This window comes from Cavia porcellus, unplaced genomic scaffold (genome assembly GCF_034190915.1).
Source record: "Cavia porcellus strain 051 isolate PalLab524CR breed Dunkin Hartley unplaced genomic scaffold, mCavPor4.1 scaffold_5, whole genome shotgun sequence".
Taxonomy (NCBI): domain Eukaryota; kingdom Metazoa; phylum Chordata; class Mammalia; order Rodentia; family Caviidae; genus Cavia; species Cavia porcellus.
In genome coordinates, this window is record NW_026947488.1 from 23,614,831 (window position 1) to 23,631,848 (window position 17,018).

The 17,018-nt window shown below is 41.0% G+C and overlaps 1 protein-coding gene across 2 annotated transcripts in view; it reads right to left on the reverse strand.

Annotated features, from left to right (window-relative positions):
* Positions 1 to 2,697: 2,697 nt before the first annotated feature.
* The window catches only part of Rprd1b (regulation of nuclear pre-mRNA domain containing 1B), a 51,285-nt gene continuing 36,964 nt past the window's right edge, over positions 2,698 to 17,018 (reverse strand). Inside the window, exons 7-8 of one of the 2 annotated variants that reach the window (XR_010047391.1) lie at positions 12,085 to 12,198; positions 5,100 to 5,231 (exon numbers count right to left, since the gene is read on the reverse strand). Coding sequence is in view for 1 of the 2 variants with exons in the window: in XM_003467650.5 (XP_003467698.2) it covers positions 5,082 to 5,231 (150 nt within the window). In the remaining variant the exon portion in view is untranslated. Of the gene's footprint in view, positions 5,232 to 12,084; positions 12,199 to 17,018 lie in introns of both variants that reach the window. The other variant, XM_003467650.5, reaches the window with a different exon arrangement.

The following is a 17,018-nucleotide window of genomic DNA, read 5'->3' on the forward strand; positions in this document are numbered from 1 at the left end:
TCCTCAGGGGCCTCACCCTTCCTGACTCCTTGCCTCTGCACCTTCCTTTCAGCACTACTTGAGGGAACTCTGGCCTCCTGCTCACATTCTGAGAGCAGCACAGGCTTTTACCCACTCTGTTCCCGGACAGACTTGAGGCTGCATCCTCTGGTCAACTCTCCCCTGCTACCTCATCCAACCACTTAGGCCAGCGACTGAAACCTCATTCTTAAATTTTTCCTCCCCAGGCAGGAGACCTAGTCCACTGGGTAGCTGCAGGGCACACTGAGTTGTACGGAGGTCCTTTTCTTTTTTTTTTTTTTTTTTTTTTTTAATTTTTTATTTAAAGAAAAGGAAACAAAAGAATACATGGAGATTTTAAAAAAGGGTAGAAATGATACAAACTTACAGAAAAACAAACGGTAAGAAATTGCTGGTTGATAAAGCCTGGTGAGAAGGGGTTGGTGGAATTCAATGCCCTCCACTGGGAGACTCCAAATACACCTGACCCTATTCAAAGAGGCAAATCCTCTTCTTTGACTCTAACTCCCCACCCTCAGTGTGGAGGATAGAGAATTACAGGTTTTTGACTATCTTCCTGGAAATGCTGCCTGTGGTATGGGAATACAGGATCTGTCTGCCTCTCAGCAATTATTGATTTAACCTTTTGTTACATATAAATACCCACACTCATTATTCAACATAGTCTCAGCCCCCTTAATTTTTCCAGACATGGTACTGAACCTATTTCACAAACATCACACTTAAACTTACTAGCGGTTAAGTTTGCAATTGCTTTATTTCACAACTGAAAATTTACACAAATAACTAGCATTTAAATATCTATGGAAGACATTCAGGGACTGAGTTTACTGGTAAAACGCCCAGTAGGCAGAGTACTCTGGAAGCTGCGTAACAGAAAAGACCAGGAAAGAGCATTAGAGGCCACCTAATTAACACTACTCATTTCCTATAAAAAACTTTAGCTGAGGGTGTGTGGCTTCACCAAGGTCATCACAATGGCAGATCAGAACAGTTACTACTTGCTGCAGCTGCCTCTTATTCATAAAAAAATTAGCTAAATTAACTCACTTGCTAATTTTAGTATTTATCAAACCCATGGTAGGAATGAATTTTTAATACAAAATAACTTTGTCTAAAAGATTGAACAAACCAAGCTTTCAATACTACATAAAGCTGTATGAGTCCCAACCTACTGTGCAGAAGAATAATGGATTCTTAATTGAAATTGTGCCTCAGAGTGGAAGAATAATTTTTAAATAGGAAGCCCTACATAGCAGGTGTAAGAAATGAGCCTGGTCAGAAAAATTATTTTAGAAAAAAGTTAGCACAGCAAAACCAGGTTAGAAAACGGCTTTTTCTTAAAGATCTCAAACCAAATACAGATTGCACCCAGTGAACTATTGTGCTTACCCCCCAGCTCCCTGGTCTGGGCAACCATAGTCTCCAAGGTGTCTGGCAGAGTGGGGACACTATTCATTCATCTAGCAAATATTACTGGGAACCCAGGCTATGTCATCCAGAATTATCAGACTTCATATGCAACACAATAATCACAAGCTTTGGGGCCTGACAGAGAACCTAGAAATAATTTAGTACAGCACTACATTATATAGGTAAGAAATCTGAGGCCCAGAGAGGGAAGTACCCAGCCTAGGAAGGTCACACAGAGTTAATGGCTTTAATCACAAAAGTTAAGCATTCTGACAGATTCATGAACTCTTGGGTAGCTTCATCTTCAGTTCTGAGGACCTCAGAGTCATTCTGTAGCCTGAAGTGCTAATTAAATCAGAGGAATTATGGATTTACTATTTATAGGTAGCAGTGAAGACATTAACTAGGCCATGAAATCTGGGGACATGAAGGAGATTGTCTCTCCTGAGATCTGCATATTACATTCAACCTTCACATTTTAAAGCAGAACATGAGTAATGGGTTTTCAAATGCTGGGACTTTGATTTGAGTTGCAGTTCATCTTGACAGACCATAGCTATGGAAGATTTCTTACACTGTGAGATAATTGGTAACCACACTTCTGGCAAATGTTGCCTTCACGCAGTGGGAAAGGTTAACATGATCCTCTCAAACCTATCAGTTGCTTCAAAAAGACTTATTTCAAACTATTTTTCTATTATTTTGGGAGTTTTAATCAATATGATTTCACTGAATGTAAAAGGGAAAAAGAGGAAGGAAACCTATGAAAATATATTAAAAAGATACACCATTTGGGTTTGCAATTATCTTGTACTTTTCTTTTTTTTACTGTTCAGAGTAGCTTTCACTCTACTGCCAATATCAAATAGCTCTCAGGAGGCCGAGGGGTGTGAACAAAAGCACTGAAATCAAAGAAATTTCACATTTTAATCTGTCCGAGACTGACTGTGTGATCTAAGGAAGAGGACTGAATCTCTCCACATCAGTTGCCACTTCTTTACAATGAAGATCAAGCTATGGAGGCACCTCTCCTGGGGATTGTGTGGATTGGCTAATTAAAGCCAATTAAGCCCCTGGAAAGAACCAGAAAATACTATGTAAGTGCAGAGTATTTATGTGTCACTAACAGTCACAGAAACTCCTTAGGGACAAGATTCTGTGCAGACAGCACATTCTCCACTGGTGGTTACTAATCACCCACTGCTTACAAAGAAAGCACCGTGTTTTCTGGAACAGGGTAGGGAAAAGAAGTATCACACAATGTTGTTCAACAACACCATCTTTATTCAAAAATAGATATCTATGAGACATTTCAGAATATACTGCTGCCACCAATGGCAGCCTATACTTCTAAATAAAGTCCTAAATTAATATACAAATTTAAGCTTTAAAAATATTCTTTAAGAAAAACAAAACAAAAACAGAGGAAGATTGAAGACTTTGAGGAATATGACCTAAAGGAAAGGTCCTTTGAGGCCTATGGATGCCCTATGAAGAAACAACACAAAACCAAAAGCCACCCATCCCACCCTGCCAGATCTGCTCTCAGACAAGAAGAAAGGATCGTTTAAATTAAACAAATGAAGTAAGCACACTTTAAAGGGAAGTTGAGGGAAGGAGAATTAAGATTTAAACAACAAAAGCATTTCATTAAAACAAAACAAAACTAACTTCCTCACAGGAAGTCCACTAGTAACAGGTGTTAAGAGCCCAACACATTCATTTACATAATTGCTACAGGTTCATTTCTTGCTCTTGCTGTAATCATTATACACCAGTTGCTGGTCAAAGACATAAAACATAGTAGTGTGCTAAATTCATTCTGTTGTAATAGTTTCACCTAGCTGAACACAGCTAGTATCAGTCTTCTGGCTGGTTTGTGGCTAGTAAAATTTTGCCTCCTTGGTGAAAGCACCGTCCCAATGTATGCAGATTAAAGCAGCACATCATGTGGGGCGGGGGATGTGCACAAACAGCAAATACTAAAATTTATCTTGCTATTTCACTGAAGTCACCTACTGCCTTGGGAGGAAAACTTCATAGGCTCATCAATTTAACAGTGACAGAACAGGCAGTGTCAATAAGCAAACAGCACACAGATGCATATCTGAAAAGTAGCTTCAACACTACTAGGTTCTACAGAGTTAAACCAAGTACCTGTTATAACTCTCCCTTGTTCTCATGTCACAGCAGGCAAGAGAGCTTTTGGAAGGGATGTGTCATACTTCATAAAACACAGGCTATGTTTTAACATGTAAAGTAACATGTGATTTTTGGTGATCCTGAAAATAACAACTCTAAACAATGGATTTTCAAGCCCCTCCCACTGAATTCCTTTTCATAGCTTCCGGATTTCAGCCTTGGGGCTATCATTCCTATTACACTATTGGGACAAATTGTTTTCTGCCCTTTCCAATGTCAAAAATTCACCTGCCAAATTAGAATGATTTACAATTAGCAGGCTTATCCTTATTATACGCAAGATAAAAATTCTAACTACATTATTTACTTATGTCAGATGGCATGATAATGGAATTAAAATCCCAAATTAATACCCCTCACTTTTCCTGTCCCCTGCCAGTGATGAGCTGTTTCAACAACATCTGATACAAATACTTTTTCTCCTCCTCATGTGGCAACATACAGTGGTATGAACTGACAGATAGACGTGCTTGGTGTCCTGTCTGCAAGAGATGGCCAAGCTCAGTCACCATGTTGTGAACATATGGATGCCCACTAATGCATTGATGACAGTGTACCCTACTCCCCAGAGGAAGGGTCACAGTCATAGCCATGCAGAGCCCAGACTCAGCACACCTCTATGTGGTGCCTTTACCTTTTGGGGGACACCAGTACTGTCCTTAACAACCAACAAAAGCCAATTGGTGTGTTTTCAGAAATTTACTCTCTGCCAATGGGAGACTCTTGAGAAATGCAGCCTGAGGAATGCTGTGTGCAGGAACCAAGCAAGTTACGTGCTTGTGTTCACTATTACTCTTGTCTTTGAACTGTGCCTTTATGTTCTAGGTCAGCTATGAAATCTCATTGCTAGATTCTTTAGATTGCTCATAACAAACATTACCTTTTACTATACACTGCTAAAAGTAATGACAGGGAAGGGTCAGCAATTTGGCAAACATTTTTATGGCAAAGCTGCCCAAAGACTATGCCACCAACCTTTCGGGGCAGGTGGTAGATGTGAAAGCCAATGTCTGCGAAGCAAGCCCCTCAGTGGGAGCCTAACTCAGACAAGTTCAGCTCAGAAAGGAGGTGCTGTTTCCATGATACATGCTGTCACAAGGGCAAGATTCTTTCAAAAACTTCCAGAATTACCCATGATTTTCATAGCTTCTTGTGTAAAAAAGAGAGTTAAGAATGGAAAACCAATGGGGGCGTGAACTCATAAAGTGGGAGGTCTGTATTTTTGCAAGTATGAATCTAAACTGGATTCCTTTGGCCACTATTCTGAACTGTGCTCGAGACGAAAGGCTGGAGAGGAGAATCAGGTATCAGAGTCTATACAGTTCTTTCTGGAGGTGGAGGGCCAGGCAGAAGCCAGAGAAAACCAGGGGCCAGAGGGTTATCTGCAACCATGACTTGTCTCCTTCTTTCTGGCACAGATGGGAATCTGGGGCATAACAACTGTCCTAATCAGTTGAAAAGAGGTCACCTGCAGAGGGCAGCGGGGCCAAGCCCCCTGTGACATTGGGCAGCAGTGAGAGGTCTGGTAAGCTCTGAATATGCGACTTCAGTTCCTTGCGGACCTGTGTTACTCGTGCGAGCTTCTGTTTATATTCCTAAGGAGACAAGGAAAAGAGAACACAATTAGCCTTTGTGGGGGCTGATTTCCCTGTCCACCACTTTGCTTTCAACTTCGTGCTTTCTTCTCCCCACCAGATCAGCCCTCCCTACTCAGATACACAACCATGCTAGAGTTTTATTCCCAAGGGATAAACTTCATCAAGGACAGCAGAACATAATCCTAGCAACAGTGGGTTAAATACCTGATGTTTCAACTTGACACTTGAGATTTTGAAGCAAAAAGCAATAACTTTCTGTGGCCAGAGCCTTATTACACAGCTGAGTAGTTGCAGTAAGTCCCTGATGAAGCCTTCTAAAAGTCTCCTCATCCCAGTTCCTCAAACATGGAGCCAGGTTTACCTTCCACAATCATGGCTTTACCCAGCAATTCCTCTAAGAAGGTTAAGCTCATACTTCACTATCTCCAAGCCTGTTATGAGTTCAAGATCTGCTCAATCAGCTGCTGCCCAAAAATGTTTCTCATGATTTCCCAACTTCCTTTGTGTAGGCCACTGGCCGTATGGGACATTTGCTCAGGATTCCCCTCCAACCTGGAAGAGACCCTTCTCCCAGTCCTGAAAGACTCTTCTCACCCAGGCTGAACCTCACCCGCCTCTGTGCCATAGCTCTCCCTTGCATGGGGTGTGCACTGGGCTGCTCTTGCTCTCTCTAGACATGGTACACTTCTATGTTCTCCTAGAGTAGGAATCTCATGATGGCAGAAATGGAGTAGATTTTTGTATTTTTTCTCTCCCTAGCTTCCAGCAAAAGTTACTCCTAATAAACCTGTTTAGAAAGTCATGTGAGGTCCACAGCTTCCGGACACTTTGAGGTTTGTATTTCCCTTTGAGTCACTGCACGGATAAGAAGGTCCCTGGCTTGGCCCTTGCCTGAAGCCTTTTCTGCAGGAATGGAATCAAAAGCACTGGCTAAAAATCAAAATCCAGGAACATTTGTGCCGGCTTTATCTCTATCAGGTTGTATGCCCAGGGAAACATTCCCTCTTTTCCTCATTGAAAATGACTGAGTGGACTATGTTCTAAGACTTTTCCATGTCATCTATATTTCTTGATGCTAAACACCTTAAGCAGACTAGGGGAGGAAGGTTTGAGGAGTTATGGAAATTACTAATAACAACTCCCATATCAAACCAGTAAACTACAGAGGGATAGGGCCAGAGCCAGCTGCTTCACCCAGCACCCACTAAGGCCCTGCACAGCCCCGTAAACAGTAGGCATCCAGCATGTCTGTCAAGGGAATTAACAATATATAAAGCAAACATCAGGTACAGGCCCATATTCCTTTAGCTAATGGTCACCTTTCATTCTTAAAACTGGTAGCTTTGAAACTGGTAACTGGTAGTTCAAACCTGAATTCTATAATGCCTACTTCCTCAGTCACGTTTTATCATTGCTGAGACAGAACACCCTACATCCAAAGTAAAAGGAAGAGAGGTTTATTAGGCTTAGAGTTCACAGACATTTCAGTTCATAGTTGGCTGGTTCCAAGGCAGGGTGGCATCACAGAAGACAATCAGTTCATTACATACAGAAGACATCAAAAGCAAGCAAGGGACCTTAGCAGCTTTTTTCTGCCCCTCTTATCATCTATGTAGGCCACTGGGGGCTAGGGGTGCCAAATCAATCAATGGATGGATTTAGTAATCATTCACCTTATCTTAGCACCTTTAATCCTAGCACCATACCAAGAATCAAGCACACACTCTAGATTCAGCCACCTCTGAAAAAGCCCTACCTATGAGTGCATGAGACTCTGGGGGGCCAACTAGACACAAGTCATAACATCCCACCTTTGACCTCCCAAAGATTCATGCATATTCCTTTATGTAAAAGGCATTTGTTCCATCTGTAAGAGTTGCCAAAGTCCTAACAGTTTCAGCATTAGTGAAAAATTCAAGTCCAAAGACTCCTTTGAGATTTAAGGCAAACTCAGCTGCAAGCCACTGTACAAGTGAAAAAAAAAAAAGACAACAACAACAAAAATCACTTTCAGCATTCAATGGCACAAGATAGACATTTCTATTCCCAAAGGTACAAAGAGGGAGACAGAAAGGAATGAGAACAAACCAAGTCCAAAATCCAGCAAAGCAAACATTAAGCCTTGCAGTTCCATGTGCAGTGTCCAAGGCAATCTTTACCAAGATGCAAACTCCAAAGGGCTTGTGTGGCTCTCTACTACAGCACTGCTAGTGTTTGTACCCCCCATGGTTTATCCCTTGGGCTAGCTCTGCTCCCTCTTTGATGTTTTCCTCACACAATCTACATTCCTGGATTCTCCACTTTGGGGTCTCCACTGCACCTTCAGTGGATACTCATAGCTTTCCACACTGTCCTCTCAGGGACACACTGCCTGACACCCTACATGTTCTTCTGAAATCTGGGTGGAAACCTTTCTGACTATACAACTCTTGCATTCTGCATGCACCGAAAACCAGAACCACATGGATGATGCCGAGGTCTGCTCTCAGCTGAAGCAGTAGTGAGATTTCCTTCTTTCTTGGCTATTAGTGGTGGAGTGCCTATGAACCCAATCCAGAGGAATAACTTCCAGGCTGGTGTCATTCTAGAACATGGTGTTCTGGGACTCTTCTCAAAACAGTCTTTCACCTTTGCAACTCTGAGGGTATGAAGGCTGGAGTTTGTTGGTTCTTGTATTAGCCTCAGGCCATCTTTTCTATTGTCTTCTGAAATACTTAGCTTTTTCCTGCTAGTCTTTTCAGCAACCAACTTCTCCTCTGCTCCATCTTTACAGGCTGCAACTTTACTGGAGCTTTCTCTCTGGCCAAACTCACAAGGTTTTGAATCATTCTTTGCTTTTAAGTCTCAACATAAACCTGGCTAAAAGCCCCTAATAGTAGCCATGCCACTGCCACTACACTAGACTGCCTTTAAATTTTTTCTGCAAGATTAGTCTGCTGCCCTTAATTTTAGTCTCAGGACATGAGCAAAATGCAGACAGACCACTGTCTGGAGTCCAACAGCCAATGCAGTCCTTCTTTCCAGCTGAAACCTCTGGAGTCTGGTCTTTACTGGCAGCATTTCTATAAGCCTTCTGGTCTTCTCAGCTCTGACCAGAATCACCCATCAAGTACAGCTAAGGCATTCTGGCCCTGCTTTTTCAGCCAGCAACTCCAACCCTTACCAAACTTTTCCCACAAGCCAGTCTTTAAAGGCTCCTGAACCACATGGTCAGGTAGTCATAGCAACAACCCCACTTCTCTGGTACCAAATTCGGATTTGCTTACTTTTCTCACTGCTGAGACAAAATACCTGACACCCAAAGTTTAAGGAAGAAAGGTTTATTTATCTCAGTTTGTAGAAGTTTCAGTCCATAATCAGCTAGCTAATGAGGCATGGCAGACAGGTATTGCAGGGAGAAACAGTTCTTATAGGCAGAAGGTAGCAAATCAAGCAAAGTGCCTTAGTAGCTTTTTTTCTGCCCCCTTTATATTCTAACTAGGCTACTGGGATTAGGGTGGTGCCAATCAGTGGACTGATTTTGTAACCACCACCTTTACTCCTAGCATTGCATCACAAATTAATCTTACACTGTAGATTCAGCCACCTTTGAAAAAGCCCCAACTCTGACCACATGAGGGAGGCTCTGGGGGGATATCTAGACACAAGCCATAAAAGCTAGGTCTCCTCTGTTTCTTCCTACATAAACATTCAAATGAAGTTAACATAAGGCATAAAGGCCAGTGTGATTCATTTAACAGACTTCTGTTGAATACTAGGGATAAAAAGGGTAAAGCAGTTACTCCTTGTCCTGTCCCAAATTCTCTGCCCAAAGCTGACAAATGAAAGCTACTTCAATTCTGAGTCATCTACCCATGGCAATTATACAGACTTAATTGAAGGAATTCATCAAGAACCATTTGAAAATCACTCAGTCTTTTATGAGCTGAACTGGAATGAGAATCTATGACATTTCACTCTTGAGGGATCATCAAACTAACTCATCAAGTTCATCCAGGTTAAAAGGGAAAGTATCTAACTGGATCAGACATTACTTTAAATTCAAATAACTGACCCTGGCAATTGAAAAAAAAAATTTTTTCCACTTTCTCCCAGAAGGCAGGGCAGGGAGGAGGGGGAATGATGCTTAGGCTAATACTGCATTCTAGACATCATTAAAAAAAAACTTCATTTAAGTAAAAAGAAATATATTTAACAAGAAAGCCCTTAGGGGCTGGGGCTATAGCTGAGCAGCACAGTGCCTGCATGGCAAGTGTGAGGTCATGAGTTCGATCTTTAGTGCAAAACAAAACAAGAAAGCCCTTTCCAAGCCAATCTGAAAGCAGCTGGATTCTGCCCATACTTCCTCCCTCCACTGAGATATTTTTTCAAAGGATGTCTATTTTAAGAACAAGCACATGCACATGAGCCTAGGAAGAAGGAATCAGTACAGAAAGGGTGAGAGGCAGCCCATCACTGAAAACCATGAAAAATCAAGATAGTAAAAAAAAGTCCCATAGGCTAAGAAGTTTGAATACATCAGCAAAGGTGACCAAATATATACCCCAAATAGCCAAATAAAGGGAGCAATTGCCTTTAAAACATGCCTGCCTGGTAGAGACAACCTAATGATGTAGCTTACTAGAGATCAGTAGATTAGACTGTAGCTACAGTAATTTTATAGGCCCTACGTGGACTCAGTAGTGACTATTCTGATCTTCCACCTCTTCCCTTTTTAAAAAATAGATTCAAGCTTTCCAGATAGTCACCTATACATGTTGCCATGAACCAACAGTAACAAATAAGTAAATAGTGAACCTAAATAAATATTATCACCCAGAACATCTTCAGCCCTTGTTTCTGCTAATTCTTCTGATTTTTATCTTTTTCTTTCCTTTCCCTCCTTCCTTGTGTTACAGGAACCCAGGACCTTGCATACGCTAGGCAAGTGCTCAACCACTGAACTATACACTCCCATTCTTAATTTTCTCCTTTCTTTCTTTCTTTTTTTTAATCGGTACCGGGGATCGAACTCACAACCGCCTGCTTGCAAGGCAGGTGCTTATGCCGCTGAGCTAAATCCCCAGCAATTTTCTCCTTTTTTATACTCCCCCTGTTGGGTTAGGGTGTACTCTTGTCAGCTGCCTGTCCAAAGTTTCCTTTTGGGTTCTGGACAGGTAAAGTAGACATAGTTCAGGAAAATTCAAGACGTTTATCTTAATATACCACCAGTCTACCTCTTGGTGAAGTGTGAAAAACGTATGTTAAAAGGTTCCACTCGGTGCCCTCAGCAATTCCTACTCTCAAGAGAAAGTCATGCCTCTTTCTGCACTACTACTGAAACCAGCTTCATCTGATAAGGCTGCTTGGAGTCTTCAGGTTCATATAAAGTGCCATATGGCAAGGTGGTCATATGATCCTTATTTAGAATATCTTACACTGTGTGCGACAGAGACTAAGCCTTTAATCTAGCATGCTGCGCTGCATGGTCAGGAATTTGCCAGCTCAGGACCACGTTACAGACCAACAGCATGGCCCTGCTACAATACTCCTGCCTATCTACTTCTCTCCCACCAGCCATCTCCTCTCTACCATGGCTCACATGGTTTTCAGGCACTTATGCCTCTAGCTACCTACCTTTCTGCAAGAGAAGACATGACAAACTCAAGAGCCCTGCTACCTCTTTCCCTTTTTAGGTCTAATTCAGACTGAGAGGCTAACACTAAGTATACTTCAGGTATAGCATCTCCTGCATCCAACCCTGCTCATGCCAGAGGTGCCATAGGGAGTTATGACACATGAGTCACATCAGAGCTGCTGCTGCTACCATTTCAGAATTCTCAGAGCAGGGGCACCAATGATAAAGTGCCTGGGTTTATTTGACTGCCAAGCAATGTTTAAAATGTAAAAGATAGGGTGCATTGTGTAGTTCTGAGATAATCATTTATGCTCCTGGCAAAGCTTTGGAATCTTGCCTCATAGCTTTTGCAAGTTTGCAGAGAAAATGTATCTGTAACCTCCCTTTGCTTTCTGTGGATATAGCTCACACTGTGAACTCAGACTATCATGGAGCACCAAGACAATTTGCTGAAGGGAGTAGAGCTTACAAATTCTTTGCCTTTTATGGTAAGAGCAGTAAGCCAGACCTGACATGCTGTCAATGAGCTCTGGGATAAGAGGGATAGAAATGAGAGGGGTGACAGTGCAATGACCTCCCTATTGGGATTTCATTTTCAAAACAAAATTGTAAGTGTTTCTTCTAACAACTCATGTAAGAAATACTGAAAGTACAAACATTGTCAGATTTATTCTCCTCCTTGGTAAGAAATATTTACATAAGAAAAAAACATGATAGTGTTAACTCCACAGGCAGGGACTCGACTTGCTGAGACCCACTCTTAGTATAAAGACTCATGTTTTCTTTATCACACCCTATTGTGCAGTCGGACATATGGTACATTAAAAAAAAAAAAGACAGAAAAACCCCACACACTGCTTGGCTAACCCCAATCAGTAGTGATAAAGGGTAACTATGCACAAAAACAGTTTATTAAGGTCCCTGTTTAAAAGGTGACCTACCACAGTGTATTTTTTTAACTTGCAAAACTACTTCACAGAATAGAGAACTGAGAGAACCCATCCAAAGAAGCTGATCCCTATAGAAATATGATTTAATTCACCACCCAGCCCTTTTGATCTACCCTTTACTTAGAAATCTCTGCCTCTACTAAAACCCTAATTTCATTCATTCCCTCACTCACCTCATTCACTTATGTTTTTGGAAAACTGACATATAAACCTTTGAACTCAAAGAATACCACTTTTAATTTCCTTTCTGACATCTATGTGGGAACAAAAAACCATCACTGACCTGAACCTCTCTCTCAGCCAGCTCCATGCTCCCATATGACTTACTGGCAGCTGTGCCATGTCAAAATGATACATTCTGGGTGTCACACAATGGCTAGAGATGCTGAGTAAGATGCTGGGGAAGATACAAGGAAAAAAAGAAATTGTGGCTCCAATCCTAATGCCGAGGATACATGAACTCCATTACTAAAACCAGTAACATGGGCACATACAATGTATTTCCCAGAAGAATAAAATGACAGCATGGCTATGAGTAGTGGAATGTTTCTGGAGCAATACAGCCACCCGTGGGAGGAGTGAAATGGGCATAGGCTTCTTCAAATTGAGACAACGCAAAGGTTTTCAGGGTACCTCTTATTTCCCAGAGGACCCTCTACACAAAAGGTGGTAAGAGAACTTCTACTGCTCTCAATCTGATAAAGAGTTTTGCAGAAGCAAGGGAAAATTAAAAGTTACATGTTTACACACAAACTAATACAAATAAAACAAAAATTAATTTTAGGGCTGGGCAGTTTTTCAAACTTTAATACAGTTATAGAGTTAAATAGATGTCTATAAAATGCTTTTAAAAGTACTTATTAAAAATACACCTCAGGGGGCTGGGGATTTAGCTCAGCGGCATAAGCGCCTGCCTTGCAAGCAGGCAGTCGTCAGTTTGATCCCTGGTACCAATAAAAAGGAAAAAAAAAAAAATACACCTCAGTCCTTCAAAAATGCTCACACATTTTTCTCCTAAAGTTACCATCAAAAAAAGTATGCTATATGAAAGTAATAAAGACTTCACACACTGACTGGAAAGCCAGTGATGGAACACTGTGGAACACTGGATTAGATGTTGTACAGATAAACATTGAACGTACAGCAGACTATTCACATTGTTTTTCCTCTTTGAACTAAAATGTTCCTGGAGATCAACTGAGAAACACAGAATAGAAACGAATAAACCAATTTTAATACAAAATCACCCTCGGAAATGCTTACTATGATTTTAAGCGCTTGCAGGTCTGCCTAGGCAAAGCAGCCTGTGCATCACTACTCTGATTTTGGACACAGATATCTCCCATAAACAGTAATATTTCATCAATTCCTTTCCACCAGCAAATTAAAAAGCAAAGAAAATTCACGCTCCCAACCTCCTCAAAAGATAAACATCCCTCTCACTGCAGGAAGGTGGCTCTGGCAGACTAGAAAAACTCTGAGTCAGAAAAACTAAGTTCAAATCCTATTCCCTGCCTGTGGTGTGTGACATGCAACTTACAGGGCTCCCTGGGATATATGATGGGAATGGAAACAATGACTATACTATGCAGTGTTGTGAGCCTTGGGTGAGATCAGGTATTACTAAACTATGCACTGTGAGTTAACAGACATGAGGGAGAAAAGAACAGTCTGTCTTCCCCTGTTCTACTATTACATAAGCAACACTTAATCTTCCTGATTCATATGTGAAGATCTGCAAAGTGGAAGAAAAAGATTAATGAAGTACAAGTCCTTCCCACAAATCACCCTGAATATTCCTTAAAATTTAGCACATTTAATAGACACTGCCTTGGGAGGTCCTTTGATTAGCAACTCCCTTCTTTTTGGTCTATCCCAAGATTAGAAAAAAAGTCACAGCATTTTTTAAGCTAGGTGGTATCACAGTCTAAATCCATCCATCTACAGGCCCAGAGATGGGGAAAAAAACCCTGTCTATAGAGTAAGCCTAGATCTCAAAGTGGAATAAGTCCTCATCAAAGATACACTCTGACCTTTCCTGGAGATGAGCCAAATTCCCACTGTCCCAACACCAAAATCTCAATGCGGTAAGCATCGAGAAAGGGCTGGGTGTGCAAGAGGAACAATAAAGACGGACTTATATATACATCCAGGGGAATAATATCTGCAAACAGAAGGACAAACTATGTGATGCCCTAGAGGGAAGAGAGGGAACTAAGACAGTATATATAGGAAAAGGGGGAGAACCTGTTTTTATAGGGGTAGGGGTATGAAAGTTTTTCCTAAGGAAATACTGTATGACTTGAACAGGAAATAACTAGCTCAAAAAGGTAACTGACAGAAAGTAAAGAGGATAGTATTCCAAGCAGGTAAAGGGAATACTATATATAAAGCTTGAGCAAACAAGGCCCAGTATGGAAAAATGCCACAGAATACAGCAAGAAACATGATGAGGTAGACAAGACCAAGTCACAGAAAGACAGACAAAAATTTGGGAGTAACAATAAGCCATTTCAATGTTTCATCAGGAGAATGACATGCTCAATGCTGCATTTTGAAGGCGTCACGGGGCTGCCTGGTGAAGACGGATTAGGATTACACAGCGTAGAAGCAAACAGATAGGGTCAGTATTGAGGCTATAGAAAGAGTTCAGGGAAGAGATGATGACAGTTTGAACTAAGGCAATAGACGTAGAGACAGTGATAAGGGCAACAGATACAAGGAAAATCTGTACTAAGAAAAATCTATGAAGACAAAAATCACAATGGGTGACTACTCTGTTGGAAAACAGTGGGGAGGTCAACCTGGAAGAATTTCAGCAGAGAAACTGAAGGTGACTGGCACAAAATAAGGCTAAGTAAAAGATCTTGGAGTGGGGAAAAAAGTCAGGAAAGAATGGGTGAGGTCTACCATTTAGTTTTGATGAATGTCAATGCCATTCCTTAAAAGCTAGGATAAATGGATAGGTAAAAAGGAACAAAATGATCTCTTCCATCACATCCTTTTAAGTGTGTGGGTTATGTAAACCATTAGCATAGAGTTGATAACTGAAGCCAGTTAAAGTATAAATCACTCACGCAAGAGGTCCAAGGCCCGGGATATAGCTTAGTGGTACAGCACTTGGCCAGTACATGTAGGCTATGAGTTTGATCTCCAGTCCCACAAAGAGTAAAAATATTAAAAACATGGAATAATAAATGCTATGGAAAGATTTTTTAAAAAGGGCAGAGAGCTGGGTGTGGTGGCACACTCTTGTAATCCCAGCACTAGAGAGGCTGAGGTAGGTGGATCCTTGCAACTCCTTGCTATGAAGTGAGCCCAAGATCAGCCTAAACTGCAAAGGGAGACCCTGCCTCAAAAAGACGAAAAAAAAAAAAAAAAAAAAAAAAGCAGATAAAAGACTTAAGAAGTGACTTTGGACTATAGTGACTCCAGTGCTACAGGGGGACTCCGCTGATAGTACTTCAGTGGAATGCAATTTTGTATGCCAAGATGCATTGCAGTGAGATGGTGGCTGAATAAGGCATAAAGGTGGGAAAATGTGCTCATATGAAAGTAATTTTTAAAAAATGGAGAGGCAGGGCAAATTATGTACTGAGGACAACTTCAGTCAGACTTCTGGAGGGTTTTTCCACAGACAGAAAAATATACTGGTCTTAAACGTCTTAGGCACCAGGAAAAGCAGAAACTAACAGATTCGGTTAGTCCGTGAATTGGAATCTGTTACCCTATGGGAGTGGGAGTGTAAAATCATCATTTTATAAATGAAACTTCATATCGAAGATATGAAGGAAGACTATAAGGACTAGTGGACTCTGGAGATCAGAAACAAGCAACTGAGCTCATTAGTACTGAATCACAACTTGGATAAATGGATTCTTTATAAAAATAACTCCTAGTATGCCTATGCTTACAAGAACAGAAACAGACCAGGTGTGTCAGCACACACCTGTAACCCAGTTACCCGAGAGCCTGAGACAGGAGGATGCCAGTTCAGAGACCTGCCTGAAGTATGTAGCAAGACCCTGTTTCAAAACAAAAAATCAACACCCCTCCCAAAAAACATGCAAGAACAGAAACAATGAATAACATAAAAAGACCCTAAAAAACACTTGATATATAAAGAAAAAGTAGGTGTATCTATTCATAACCACTCCCTAAACTCTCAGGAATGCTGGTCAATTTTGTTGAATTGACATTTGCAAAATTACTATCTTTAAAATTCCTTTTTTTTTCTTTTTTATTGGTACCGGGGATCGAACTCACGACTGCCTGCTTGCAAGCAGGTGCTTATGCCGCTGAGCTAAATCCCCAACCTAAAATTCTCAAAGTAGCTACTGAACAAATTAAACAGAGATGTGTAATTATAAAGGACTTTAAAAATACAGAAAAGAACAACAACAAAAAAAAACTGGCTGGTAACATTCTTTTTACATAGTCTGTCATACCTTTTGGAGCTGAGAAATTTCATTTTGAACGGTTTCAATTTTGACACTAATAATAACCAGGAAACTTCTGTCCTAACTCCAGGAAAACTGTTTTTGATCTTACTCAAAGTTCTACATATTTATATAGAGAAAAACAAAGTCAAAGATATAATTTTGACGATGGCAAAGTACGCAATTTCACTTTCTCCAAAATCCCATCTTAAAGTGGGAGGAGAAAGTCTACTTAATAACAGCAGGAAAATTTATAAAGACCTTTGCTCCAGATAACATGTATCTACTATATCTAACAGACAGCTGCTACAGGTCAAATTTCTAAAACCTGAACCCTGCTTTCAAAATGATGCTCACTCAAGTCAATGTAACAAGTATCTGCTATTCTCCCACAGCTGTCTCAAATATAAACAAGATCATTTAAAAGCTAGAAGGGAGTCCCATCTGCCTGACTATTCAGTGTTTAGTCCTTCATGAAACACAGACTAATCTTTAACTTGGGATGAGTTACATGTGAAAACTGGTGAAATACTAGACTGCCCAAGGATGTGAGAAAGAGTGACAGCTGCTAACGCAGGAATGCGTACTGCGGTAAAGACCTGAATGCCTAAGACCGTCAGTGCACATAGAGGCCAGCACACAGCTAAGCACACTACAAACTCTGGATGATTCAAACACTGAGTTAGCCCCAGTGAAAGGGGAGCAGGAGAGAGAAGCTCAAGAGGATCACTGACTATCCAGACAGGTAGGTATTCAAGTAACCATTTAAAATGTCTAG